We start from the raw sequence: 14,808 nt of genomic DNA on the forward strand, positions 1-14,808 counted from the left end.
GGCTTTAATAGAAGTAAAAACATTAATAATTCTATTATTGAGCTGGGGAATTAGTACAAGAATAATTTTTCAGCTTTGTTACCCAATTGCTGTTTGAGTTAAGGCAGATAATCTTGCTATAATTTAAGCCTTTAGTTTCCTTATCTATAAATTGGAAATCATATATACATATATGCAAATTACTTAATAAAGTGCTTGGCCCATAGTAAACAATCAATTGATATTCCTTAAACGCATCAATCTTCTGTTACTCTGGAATTACTAACAGGTAAAATGGTGATGGACTTTTACTTTGTGCCAGGCACTGTGTTATGTGCTAAGGATAACTGAGGACTCTGCAGATAAAGAATCTGCCTGCAAACAACAACAACAACAACAACAACAAAGAATCTGCCTGCACAGGAGACCCCGGGTTTGATCCCGGGGTCAGGAAGATCCCCTGGAGAAGGAAATGGCAACCTACTCCAGTATTCTTGCTGGAAAAATCCCATGAACAGAGGAGCCTGGTAGGGTATAGTCCATGGAGTCACAAAGAGTCAGACATGACTGAGCAACTAAACACACATTCAAGGATAATTACATTTAATCCTGTAACAGCCCTATGAGGTAGATGCTATTACTCCTTTACACATGAAAACTGAAGCCCAGAGGTAGTTAAATAATTTGCTAAACATCACATAATTTACATGAAGTAGCCAGATTTAGACCTAGTACTCTGATTATAGAGCCTAAAGTCTTAAAGAGAAGATGGAAGAATATTTTTACATTCTCCAGTTTCCATGGAAAATTCTCTCCACTGTCAACTGAAGGACGAAGAAGCTGTGGGGAAATGCTGTTAGTGCTAGCCCAGGTGGTTTCAGCTTTCTTCCCCTCTCTATGATCCTGGACAGGATTTGAGTTTCCAACCGTCCTTCTCCTGTGTTTTCTGGGCTGTAATTACTCAGATTTACTTTGTCCAATTCATAAAGGATCCAGCAAGGGAGAGGAGGTGGAGCTTGTCTAAGCAATTCATAGACTCCACTGACGGTGGAGGTGGGGGTGGGGATGGAGCTGGAGATGTTTTACATCCTAATCTTTCAGTGGGTTTGCTGGCAGATACTTTTTGCCTTTTGGTCTGAGCATGTATTCAGGCCAGGCGTGTATAATTCTGCAGTCTACCAAGTTCTGGTAGAGAGAGAGAGAGACAGAGAAAGACAGACAAACCGACACACACTCACTCTCTCTCTCTCTCTCTCTCTCTCTCTCACACACACACACACACACACACACACACACAGAAAGGCAGGCACACACAGAGAAGGAGATGGAATGGTTGCTCAAAGCTGCAAAAGGCTCCAGTGAAATTGGAACTGCTTGAAAGGCCTCAGTGGCTGGCGGGGTGGGAAAGAAGTCCAGGAGAAGCAAGATGTCGCTGTGCAGAAAGCCTGGATGTTCACTCGCAAACCCAGAATCTGCGCAGCCTTCCGTGCCCCGACCCTGCCCTGGGCAGCCAGAGGCAGCAGCAGCAGCCCGAGCCCGCGGGAGAACAAGCAATCCAGGGGAGCTGTCTAGCGGAGCCGGAAACGCCTATAATCATTTAATAGCCTTTGCTTGCTGCCCCGACAGAACGGAGTGGGCGGTAGGCAGGCTCCAGAGTGCTGTCTGGCAAGATAGTCCCTGGCTTTAATCAAAATGATGGGTTTCCTGGAAGCTCTTTATTAACCTCAGCACCAGAATTCCAGAGACGGTAACAAAAGGATGAATGGGGCGCGGAGGGGAGGGGCTGAAACCTGCAGGCTGGGTGGTGATTTTCCTGAGCCGAGCACTCACTCCCGCAGGCACCCCTCCCCCCAACTGCACAAGTCTTTCCACTGACGCTCGCTTAGAGAGAAGCTCCTGCCTGCATTGCCATCTCCCAAGCGGGTGACTAAACAGATACAGCCGTAGAAATTGCTACACTTGTATAATGCCTCAGGGTTTTCAGAGCCTTCCTATACAGCTCAGGATGTTGGTGGGTCTCATGACAGGAGTGAGACTCCTAGATTTGAGTCCCAGGCTCCACGGTTAGTAACCCTTGATTGGTCTTCAGTATCTTCATTTATAAAACTGACATATTTATAAAGCAGACATAGATATTGGTCGTATCTACTTCCTGTGGTTCTTGTGAAGAGTAGAAATTATGTTGCATGCAAATCTGCTTAACTGGGTGCCTCACACAGAGGAAGGCAGAGTAAATGTTAATTAATTCATGACTCTGATGGAGACAGAAAGGTGATCACCTCCATTTTTATGCCTGAGGCAACTGAGGCTCAGAGTTATTTCTGTAAGTTGCCAGGACTAGGCGCCTTTAAGGGCTTCCCTGGCAGCTTAGATGGAAAAGAAATCTGCCTGCTATGCAGGAACCTGGGTTCGGTCCCTGGGTTGAGCAGATCCCCTGGAGAAGGGAACGGCTACCCACTCCAGTATTCTTGCCTGGAGAATTCCATGGACAGAGGAGCCTAGTGGGCTATAGTCCATGGGGGTTGCAAAGAGTTGGACTTGACTGAGCAGACTAACACTTTCACTTTCACTATTAAACTTTTAAATTCCATTAGGTTGTAATCTGAATGTCAGGGAAGGGCTGATGTCTGTCAGAAGCCCTTTTTAGAGGACTCAGTTCAGTTCAGTCACTCAGTCATGTCTGACTCTTTGTGACCCCATGGACTGCAGCATGCCAGGCTTCCCTGTCCATCACCAGCTCCCAGAACTTGCTCAAACTCATGTCTATCGAATTGGTGTTGCCATCCAACCATCTCATCCTCTGTTGTCCCCTTCTCCTCCTGTCTCCTGCTGTCTAGGTTGGTCATAGCTTTTAATTTTAATTTCATGGCTGCAGTCACCATCTGAAGTGATTTTGGAGCCCCCCAAAATAAAGTCTGCCACTGTTTCCACTGTTTCTCCATCTATTTGCTATGAAGTGATGGGACTGGATGCCATGATCTTAGTTTTTTGAATGTTGAACTTTAAGCCAGCTTTTTCACTCTGCTCTTTCACTTTCATTAAGAGGCTCTTTAGTTCCTCTTCGCTCTCTGCCATAAGGGTGGTGTCATCTGCATATCTGAGGTCATTGACATTTCTTCCAGCAGTCTTGATTCCAGCTTGTGCTTCAGCTAGCCCAGCATTTTGCATGATGTACTCTGCATATAAGTTAAATAGGCAGGGTGACAATATACAGCCTTGACATACTCCTTGCCCGATTTGGAACCAGTCTGTTCCATGTACAGTTCTAACTGTTGCTTCTGGACCTGCATACAGATTTCTCAGGAGGAAAGTAAGGTGGTCTGGTATTCTCATCTCTCTAAGAATTTTAAGGCACTAGTAGATCCATTAATTTGGGCTGTGGCTTGTCTCAGTCTTCATCGGCCAGTGTGCTGGGTCCCTGGGGGCAGAGGGGAGGGGACCTGTGGGAGGCCCCAGCAAGGGGAAGGGGGACAGTGCAGAGGAAGCATTCCCTCGACTGACCTGGGACTGGCCCTGGGCTGGCGTTAGGGGCAGAAAAGGCGTGCTTTCCTTTCTCATCTTTTACTCATCTTCCTTTCGCATCTGTCTCATGAGATACTCTCCTCAAGTAGCTCCTTGATTCTGCCCCCAAAGTCACAGTATTTTGTAAACAAAGTCAGCCAAGGGTTTCAGTGCGCTTGGTCAAAAGGGGCTCAAATGAAGAGGTCAGTAAATGTTGTTTGTCAGATCCTTTCAGCTGTTATTTCATCCAAATGAACCCTCAGAGATGTTTGTGCATACGTTGGCCTGAACAGGTTGAGTACAAGGATCCAGGAGACGCTGGAGAAACCAGATCCTGTTCTGCTCTGCAGAAGTTGAATATGGGGAGGATGTACCTGAATGGTTCTCTGATTGCATCTTAGAGTGGAGGCTGAGTCAGACCCAACCAAGACTCCCAGCAAAGGCACAGAAGCTCAGTGACATATAAAAGAAGCTCATTAACTCTTAGAAGTCGGGCTGTGAGGGGCTGTCTCTGTCAATAGGTCCCTTAACTCTACAAGAAAAAACCATCTCTGAGCTTGGCTTCTCCAGATGACCATCCTGAGGGCCTCATGCAGGGTCCTGGCTGTGGTCAGAAAAAATTTCCATCCTAGGCTTTGAGAGCAACTGAAGGACTATGGAGTGCTGTTGAAACCCATTCTCCTAGACGCCAAGTCAGCGGCTTTTAAATACATTTCCCACTTTTGTCTCCGTCTCTCAGAGGTAGGGCCTGTAATTGAAAGGTCAACAGGCAGATTCTGGCTGAGCGCAATTGCAGATCTGATTATCTTAGGTGAAACAAAGAAGTCAGTCTTGGGGACAAAATATCTATTGCTGTCTGTCCGACAGGCTTCCCAGGTTTAGTAATGAACCTGTAAGAACCTGCCTGCCAGTATGAAAGGCACAAGTTCGATCCCTGGGTCAGGAAGATCCCCTGGAGCAGGAAATGGCAGCCCGCTCCAGTATTCTTGCCTGGAGAGTCCCATGGACAGAGGAGTCTGGTGGGCTGCAGTCCATGGGGTGGCAAAGAGTCGGACGACTGAAGTGACTTTGCACACACACACACACACACACACACACACACACACGCCCTCTTACAAAGAGCTAAATTGTCAGCTCTGTCCGGGAAGCATGGTGAAGCACAGGAGTTTACGGGAGAGAAGAAACTCTTCTATCCCCTTTCCCTACTCTGCTGGTACTTGGACTAAATCTGCAGTATCCTTACCCCGCCCTTCTAGCCCTGAGAGCTGTGCCTTGTATATTGCCAGTGTGTGATTCCATTTGTTGGGCTCTTACATGGGGCTGGAGACAGCCCTGGCAATTCACATGCATTTCCTGATTGTCTTTAGGGACTCCGAAGTGCGGCAGAGGGAAGTTGTTTGAGCTCCTGAGGAACTGGTACCACTTCCATTTCTCACATCAGTCCTTTCATTCATCCATCTAGCAAGTATTTATCAAATACCTGTTATGGGCCAGGAATTGTGCTAGACACTGGCTACACATTGGTGAATAAAACAGATATATTTTCTGCTTCTCTGGACTTTACAGTGATAGAGATAGAGGTGAAGGGAGGTGCCGCTTGGCTAGGATGACTGTAGACTGCCTGTCTGAAGAGGTTCCAGTTAAGCGCAGACTTGAAGAATGAGAGTCTAAGCATGAAGGGGAGATCATTCAGGCAAAAGGAGACCGTATATGTACAGACCTTGAGGCAAAGACAATCTCAAGGGGTATTGAGGAATTGAAAGAAAACTTGTGTGGCCCGAAGATAGTGGTAAGAGGGAGACTTGTAGATGAAATTGGAGAATAAAAAAATAACAGGTTATTGAAGGGCCTTATTTACCATGTTAAGGAGTTTTTTTTTTCTCAAGGCAATAGAAAACATTAAAATAATTTTAAGTAAGGGGAGTGATATAAAATAATTTCTATTTTTAAAGGATTTTACTGTGTATATATTATACTTTAGTGCTTTTAAAAGGGAGAAAGACTTAAAGGAATAAAGGTAACTCCAGCTGTGTGGAAGGTTAGAGAGAGGCAGAAGTAGAAGCAGTTTGAGCAAGGAAGAGGCTGTAATCGTAATTCACAAACAAGATATAGTAGTGGTATCTTGAAAAAAGGTAGCAGCAGTGAAGATGGGGAGAAGAGGACACTGGTTACATTTAGGAGGCTGAAATGACAAGTGTTGGTATATTATAAATGAAGACTGAAGAACAGAGACAAATGAACAATGACTCTGAAGTTTCTGCCTTGAGCATTGGAGTGGATGGAGTATCATTGACTGAGGTGAGAGATTTAGAAGGGAACAGAGGAAAGGAATCATGAGTTTGATTTCAGATTGCTTCTGTTTGAGATGCCCATGAGACTGCCAAGAGGAGATACCAGACAGGCAGTTGGATACATGAGATTGGAGAGACCTGTGGGCTTTAAATTTGTATCTCATCAGCATATTTAGATGGTGTGTATACCCATGGACAGGCTGAGATCCCAAAAGGAGAGAGTGAAGAGAAAGAAGAAGAAAAAGTCTAGGGCCAAACCCAAGGAAGCTTCAACACATTAGATGAACAGTATCTTGTGAGGAAACTAACAGCCAGAGAGAAGGGTCAGGAGGATAGTTTTACTTGCAACTCATTAAACATAAGTGTTTCAGGACGTTCCTGGTGGGAAAGTGGTTAGGTCTCTGTGTTCCCAATGCAGGGGACACAGGTTCAAACCCTGGTCAAGGAACAGAGATCCTGGATGCCCTGCAGCATGGCCAGTAAATAAATAAATAAATGTTTCAAGAAGGTTTGAAACGAACGCTGCTGAGAAGTTTAGTAAGATGTGACTAAAATGTGATCACTGGCTTTGGAAATAATACAATTAGTGAGCTTGCTGTGAGCAGTGTTAGAAAAGCAGTGCTCAAAGATGCCAAATTAGAGGAAATTGACAAGTGATGGGAGGTAGAGAGATGGAGAGAGCGCACGTAGAGAATCCCAAATTACAGTCAAACATAAACTATTTGTCTAGCAGAAATTTTCATGGCTCCTCCAAAGGAGCAGTGTCAGATACATGAACCTTCTGTGATGCCAGTGAGTTCCAGTGTCATGGCCCTTGGGATCACTTTGCCCAGACAGACCATTACTCTCCTTCTCCAGCTCTGACTTCTACTCTTCTAGGTGTCTTTGGTATACTTTAGGTGTGTCTTCCATTAGAAGACTCCTGGGAAATTCTTGCATTGGGAACCCCTGTGGATGCATAATCATTTTCTTCAAATCTCAGCTCAGATTTCACTTCTCTTCTGGAAACTTGTTTGAATTTCTCAAGTGTGATTAATGATTTTTGCCTCTCAGTCCTATAATACTTTGGGGATTACCTGATGGCTCAGTTGGTAAAGAATCCACCTGCAATGTGGGAGACCTGGGTTCGATCCCTGGGTTGGGAAGATCCCCTGGAGGAGGGCATGGCAACCCACTTCAGTATTCTTGCCAGGAGCATCTCCATGGACAGAGGAGCCTGGCGGGCTACAGTCCATGGGGTCACAAGAAGTCGGACACGACTGAGTGACTAAGCACAGCACCCATATATATATTTTATTTTTAATTGAGATGTAATAGACACATAGTATTATATCAGTTTCAGGTGTACAATATGGATTACTACTTGTATATGTAGGAAAATGATCACAATAAGACTAGTTAACCTCAGTCAGTACACATAGTTACAAAAACATTTTTATTATGATGAGAACTTTTAGGATCTCATCTTTTAGCAGCTTTCAAATATGCAATACAGTATTAGTAACTATAGTGACTGTACATTACATCCCCATGACTAACTTATACTATAACTGTAAGTTTGTACCTTTTGGCACCCTCACCATCACCACCATCACTACACCCCACCTCTGGCAACCACCAGTCTGTCCTCTGTGTCTATAAACTAGTTGTTTTATTTTTTTTTTATATGCCATGTATGTGAGAGCATGTGTATTTGTCTTTCTCTGTGTTATTTTGTCAAATATTTAAATATTGATTTATTTCACTTAGCATAATGCCCATGAGGTCTATTCATGTTGTCACAAAGGGTAGGATGTCATTCTTTTTCATGGTTGAACTCTGTATATATCCATCACATTTTCTTTATTCATGAACCAGTAGACACTTAAATTGCTTCCATATCTTGCCTATTTTAAATAATGCTGCAATGAACATGGGGTACATGTATCTTTTCAAGATAGTGTTTTTGCTTTCTTCAGATACATACCCAGAAGTAGAATTGCTGGATCATATGCTGGCTCTATTTTTAATTTTTTGAGGAACCTCCGTATTCTTTTCCATAGTGACCATACCAATTTACATTCCCACCAACAGTTCACAAGGGATCCCTTTTCTCCATAGCCTCACTGACACTTGCTATTTCTAGTTTTTTTTTGATAACAGCCATTCTAACAGGTGTGAGGTAATAGCTTATTGTGGATTTGATTTGTAATTCTCTGATGAGTAGTGACATTGGGCACCTTTTCATGTACCTGCTGGCCATCTGTATGTTTTCTTTGGAAAAATGTCTATTCTTTCTACTTTTTAATCAGATTGTTTGGGATTTTTTTGATATTGAAGTCTATGACTTCTTTATATATTTTGGATACTAACTCCTTATTAGATGTAGAATTTGCAATTTTTTTCTCCCATTCCATAGGTTGCCTGTTTCATTTTGTTGGCTTCCTTCTTTGTGCAGAAGTTTTTTAGTTTCATGTAATGTAATTTGTTTGTTTTTACTTTTGTTACTTTTACTTTTGTTATCAGATTCAAAAAAATCATTATTAAGACTGATGGTAAAAAGCTTACTGTTTATGTTTTCTTCTAGGAGTTTTATGGTTTCAGGTCTTATGTTCAAATTTGTAATCCATTTTGAGTTAATTTTTGTATATAGTGTAAGATACAGGCCCAGTTTCATTCCTTTGTATGTGGCTGTCCATTTTTTCCAGCATCATTTATTGAAGATGCTGTTCTTTTCCAGTTGTATATTCTTGGCTTGTTTGTCATTAATTGACCAGTTTTGCTTGAGTTTATTTTTGGGCTTTATGTTCTCTTCCATTTATCTATGTGTCTTTTTATACCATACTGTTTTGATTAATTAGCTTCATAATATAGTTTAGAAGCTTCATCCCTCCAGCTTTGTTCTTTTTTCTCAAGAATGCTTTGGCTGGGACTTCCCTGGCAGTCCAGTGGTTAAGACTGTGCACTTCTACTGCAGAGGGGTATGAATTTGATCTGTGGTCAGGGAACTAAGATTCTGCATGCCATGCAATGCAAAAAACAATACAAACAAACGAAGACAAAGAATTTGGCTACTGGGTTCTTCTGTGGTTCCATACAAATCTTAGGATTGTCTGTTCTATTTCTGTGAAAAATGCCATTGGAATTTTGCTTTGAATCTATAGATTGCTTTGAGCAGTATGGGCATTTTAGCAATATTAATCTTTCTAATCCATGAGCATGGAATATCTTTGCACTTGTTTCTATCTTCTTCAACTTATTTTATAAATGTTGTAAAGTTTCTGATGTACCAGTCTTTCATCTTCTTGGTTAAATTTATTCCTAGGTATTTTATTGCATATTCTACTTTAATCCAGTACATTTCCTGGCCCACTCCCAGGCAGGGTAATCACAACCAGATATTCTTTAGGGAATTCTTCACAAAGAACCCAAAATATGTTATTAGAAACTTAGATTTATGGACCCCGTGGTAAAAGAAATCTGCCTTCCTGCTTGTTTCCAAACGCTGGCCTTGCCCTATGCGTAAAGAAATAACCCGTGATTTCATGGGTGCTGTGCCTGTCTGTGCAGCCTCTCCTGTGTTCATTGTGGCACATGGAAGACATGTGTTGACTCTGACTGACTTGCAGTGTTTTGTCTTGCAGAACCAGAGGCAGGAGAGGTGTCCCCTCCAGTCGGGGCTGGTGTCAACAGCAACAGCTGGACCTTTAAATATGGACCAGGCAACCCCAAACAATCTGGTCCCGGTGAGTTGCCAGACAAATTCATTATCCCAGGATCTCCTGCAATCATCTCCATCCGGCAGGAGCCTACTAACAGCCAAATTGACAAAAGTGACTTCATAACCTTCGGCAAAAAGGAGGAGACCAAGAAAAAGAAGAAAAAGAAGAAGGGTAACAAGACCCAGGAGAAAAAAGAGAAAGGGAACAGCACGACTGACAACAGTGACCAGTGAGGTCATCTAATGGAAACAAGCCACTTAGCCAATTTTGTAATAATGGCAGATCTCTCCCATGTAGCAACTCCCTACTCCTTTCTCCTGTCCACACAGACCCTCTCTTATAGACCTCAGAAATCTGCAGAAAGTTCCCTGTGTCTGTCTAGATCACATTTAACAGGTTTTTGTCTTAAAAGCTTTGCTAAGTCTGGTGTTAACTCTTTCTCTCCACTCTGGCTTGTTTGCAGAACCTAAAAAGCAGACCCAAGTTTCCTTTCTCCTCCGCCGCAAAGGAGAGGCTTCCCAGCCCCGCCAGTGAGAGGTTGGACTCTCTGCCCTGTGCTCCGGGGATCCTGTCTTGATGACACTTAAAGGGCAGGCTGAAAGGTTTTGAGATTGAGCAGCTTGAGTATCTGTGGCTACTGGGTATGTGTGGCCACCGGGGATAGGTGAGTGTCAGATGTTGGCTGGGATGGGCCAGGTTAGACTAGGAGGGTTGGGAAACAAAGGCAAATCAACAGTGGGAAGTATGAAATGAAAAAGGACCAGACTTTCTAAATCTTTACAACTCAAGAGGTGGTGGCCACCCTCTAGCAGACAAAATTCCCTCCACTGACAAGGCTTTAGGAATCCCTAAGTCTCTTGGCTGTGGTGTCATTATACCTAAAACCTGCATTTTTACCTACAAGCCTGTAGTTCAGTGTTCCATGGGGGGCCAACCAGGGCAGCAGAAGCAGATCTGATGTGTTTCCTGTATATGTCCTTGTGCTCACTTTATTAAAAATTCTTTTGCACACAATGTTATGGAAAGGTCAGATCCTTTTCCAACAACACATATGCAAAAGCAAAAGAAAACCCCGACACCTCACTTTATGCTGTTTGTTGTTTGATAGATTTATTTAAAAAAGAGCAAATCTATAACTATAAATCTTTAAAGAGAAATATGATTAATACAACTCCCCTAAACTATCCTTGAAAGAGAATTCCGTCTACAGCCATTTAAATGATCATTGCTGCTACAGAAGTGCTTTAAGAGAACTGCCTGAAACATCTGTATTATACCGGCCACCTGCCAATCACAGCTTTACTCTTTCAGGTCACTCTGGGGCTGCCTCTTGCATGTATTAATTACTAAATAAAAGGATCTTTCTCTCTCTCTTTTTCTAAAAAACAATTATGTGCACTTTGAATACACAATGTTCTCTAGCCAACTCTATCAAGACCCAGAAATTGAAGAAAATATTGTTTTCTCGTACATAAGAGTGAGCAGACTTTTCAATCCTCGAATTCTGTGATTTGTCTTGAAGTGCTAGCCAACATCTTCTCTTTGGTTTATTTTTCCTTTTCTATAACACTCTGAATTGCTAATCTTGCTAACACCTATGATATTACCTGAACTCAATCTCCCATATGTATGCTGTATGCTATTATAAGACTCCTGAAATATATTTACTCTGTGCTTGTGTATGTGAATGTTATTGCAACTATTACCTAGAGTGAACTTTAAGCTTTATTGTTGAATGTAATTCCATTATATTTCCTTTTGTACACCTGTGAAAAAGTGGAGTAGTGTTTTTTTAACCATTGTTAATCAACTTTTGTGTATGAAAGACACAGTAAAATTTCTTTCTTAAATCAAGATACTGGTGATTCAAGGAATTTTATTTATGGTCAGCCAAGAGCCATCTCTTGCCAAGACTCTGGCTGGCAAGGGAATGGATAAAGCTGTTTTTTTCTAGTAACAATTCTGGAATACATACTGAAGATATTCCCCAAGGGTGTGTGCAAGCACAAAATTTATCAGTTTGACCTCTTTGAAGCTGCAGAATGCTTTGAAATTCTAACAATACCTGGAATATCAGCTCAGAGAAAATAATAAAATTTACTGCCAACCTTAAATAAGAAATTTTAATTTTGTTTAAATGTACGGTTTAGAAGTTTGATTAACTATATTATATTTTAAAAGTTAACATAAAAGAGGTAGGAGTCTGTTATTAAAGCAAAAGCATTAAATCTAAAAAAAAAACCTGTTTTGTCTACTTTTAGCTTCATTCTCCCATTTTTTGAAGGGTGTGTAACTTCAGCTCTGCAGGATTGCATGGGGTAAAACTTCTTGCTAACACATGTGAATCATTGCTACATTGTAGGTTGTGATCATTTTGCCCCACTGAAACCCATGTATCTGACCTTACGTGCCTTTTGAATACTAGGAGAATTGGGCTAATTTATTAATGATGATAATTATAATGTATGTGTACAGCACTTTTTACATTTGCAAAGTGCTTTCCAATCCATGTTAGTTACTAGTTATTACAGCTGTAAGGATAAAACACATCATGTGGATTCATTTTTGATTGGTGCTATTGGTATTTCCTCTGTATTGCTAATAAATGGAAAATGGTGGTATGAAAGAAATGGTGGTCATTTCTAAGTATAAAAGTAGGAGCAAATAGAACACTGATTATCATTAGCTATTATTATTGAAGAAGGTTGCAGTGTGAAACTTACTGTATCACTCTCTGGCTGTCTCCCTGGCTATTATCTTCATTACTAAGGCACGACACCCAAGAATCAAATTCCACAATATCACCAGAACAGGCAGCCAGGAGATTTCTGGGTCACATCCCAATATACCATTTCAGTCTTCTCTAATAAGAATTCCAACAAACCAATTTTAATCACTAGAGCCCTCCAGTCATCTAGTTCGTATTTTGTTTAGCCCTTGCATCTCTCCACAATTGGGAAATCAAATGATGCCCCCAAGAAATTAACTTTTATTGAGTACAAGTGTATGCCAGCCCGTGTAATAGGTAGGCTCATAGTACATGTTCTGTAACAAATAGATGATTTTCCTTCTGTAGTTAAAATTTTATGAGCATGTGCTTTTTTAAAAAATAAAAATAAAATAACTGACAATAACATGGAGATTCCTCCAGGTCAACTCTTTTAAGTCATTCTTTTTAATTCCAGTACAAATCCCATATGATAGCCAGATCATAATGTCATAATGTGCTCATTTTTTTCTCTATTAATGGGCAGTTGGGTTATATCCAGATTTTTGCTACTAGAAACAACAAATAGCACTTAATATGCAATGATAAATTCAGTTGCCGAACTTTATAAAACCTGGTCTAGGTGTATCCCAAAGAGGAAATGTGGAAGGCTTTTATGAACATTATGTGACTCCTTCTGCAATAACCGCAGTCCTCTATCTGAACATACACTTATTTTTAGCACTGAGCAGTCGATTATGGCTCTATTTATATAGATGACTGATGAAAAACAGAATAGACGTTCACAAGAAAGACAAAAGTAAGAAAGATTTGTTTTCATTTACTTATCCAAAATCATTTCCTAGGAGCTCCATTTCACCCCAAGACTTTTCTTCTTCCAAATGTAGATTGAGATGCATGTGTCCAGGAGGAAGAAATTTTCCTTTATCCTTCTACATTCTTCTGGCTGATCAAAGAACAAAATCGACATGAGACAGATCAACATGAGAAAGTCAAACGGAAGTTTAATAACACATCTATGTGGGAGAGACCCAGGAAAACTGAGTAACTCACTAAAATGCCCAGAACCCTCACCTTAAACACCATCTTCAGCTAAAGACAGAAGAGGATGTTAGGGGTAGAGGTTTGGGACTTTAAAGGAGAGGGGAGCAATTCAAATGGAGATAGAAAAGCAAATGTTTGGTAAACAAACGTTTGCTGGGCCTGCAGAAACAATGGGACACAGAATGGACTCTAATCTCTATCTAGGCCCTGCCCAATTTCCCTCTAGTTTTTCTTTGCATATGTCTGATGACAGCACTATTCTGCAAACAGGCCCTTTACCTAAATTCTTTTTTTTTTTTTAATTGAAGTGTAGTTGGTTTACAATGTTTTGTTATATCTAAATTCTTTAGGCAGCTAAGTGGGAAGTAAAAAGAGAGACTTCCTGAGTCTTCAGTTCCTTAAAAATAATCAGCCTAAATTAATCCTCATGCCAAAGAGATGCATTCTGGGTGGAAAATTTTGTCCCCTGCACCAGTTGTGAGACATTGATGTTGGACTTGTTAGGGAGCTGTAGCTGGGATGGGGGCTACCCAGATGAAGCTAGTGGTAAAGAACCTATCTGCCAATGCAGAAGACATTAAGAGATGTGGGTTCAGTCCCTGGGTTGGGAAGATCCCCTGGAGGAGAGCATGGCAATCCACTCCAGTTTTCTTGCCTGGAGAATCCCCATGGACAGAGGAGCCTGGCGGGCTACAGTCCAGAGGGTTGCAAAGAGTCGGACAGGACTGAGCGACTGAGCACACAGTACAGGTGGAATGAGCAGTACTGGATCAAGCCTAGGGTTGCTTGTAGGACAGGGAGGTGGGTTTTTATAGACTGAGTTTAAATCTGATAGTAATTTTAGTTTCTTTGTGTAAATTTGGGATGCTAGGGCCAAGAGGCTACTAAAGATGAGGTTTGTTTCTGCTGGCTAGACGTACATTGAAGAAAGATTGTTTGATTGCAAGTTAAAGAGACTAGCTCTATTAATAACTTAAGCTAAAAAGGACTATCTAGTATAAGGCTACAAGTTTGCCTCACTGATACTAAGAATAGGAAGGCAGAAGGGACCAGAGACTAGAAAGCCAGAAGAAATATAAAAAAAAATTTTTTTTTAACTTTAATTATTTTTCATAGTCTGTTTTATTCTTCCTTATCTCTACAGACCAGTTTTTTTTCTTTTCTTTTCCACAGCTTCTAAATTTATTTACCCTTTATTCTAGTGGTCCACAAAAACCTACCTTCTCTTTCTAAATCCCCTTTCTAAATTCTTCATGGTGAGAAAAGTTGATTGGAGCACCTTCAGTTAGGTAGCCACTTTTGGACCCATCAGTCATGGGCCAGTGGGTTATGGAAAGGAAAGATAGTTGCCCATAAAGAAGAGTCAGACACTTAGACAATTTTAATAGCTTGCTAACAGCTGACATTAATTACCCAAATGTATACTAAACATCAGTGTATAGCATCTTAGAGCCAAAGGGAACTTATTTAATAAATGAGAAAATTGAAGAAGGGAAATGGCTCTTTCAAAAAGTCACACAGCTAGTCAATGACAAAGCAAAGTCATTATTCTATTACCATGGAC

At 41.2% G+C, this 14,808-nt stretch overlaps 1 protein-coding gene across 9 annotated transcripts in view; it reads left to right on the top strand.

Annotated features, from left to right (window-relative positions):
* LOC110148446 (protocadherin alpha-C2) overlaps positions 1-11,326 on the top strand; it is a 187,734-nt gene extending 176,408 nt beyond the window's left edge. For 8 of the 9 annotated variants that reach the window (XM_070465499.1, XM_070465497.1, XM_070465498.1 and 5 more), the window contains exon 4: positions 9,395-11,326. In XM_070465499.1, the coding sequence (XP_070321600.1) occupies positions 9,395-9,705 (311 nt within the window). In that variant the 3' untranslated portion in view covers positions 9,706-11,326. The remainder of the gene's footprint in view (positions 1-9,394) is intronic. The other variant, XM_020910452.2, reaches the window with a different exon arrangement.
* Positions 11,327-14,808: the final 3,482 nt, after the last annotated feature.

The sequence above is a fragment of the Odocoileus virginianus genome, chromosome 3 (assembly GCF_023699985.2).
Source record: "Odocoileus virginianus isolate 20LAN1187 ecotype Illinois chromosome 3, Ovbor_1.2, whole genome shotgun sequence".
NCBI lineage: Eukaryota > Metazoa > Chordata > Mammalia > Artiodactyla > Cervidae > Odocoileus > Odocoileus virginianus.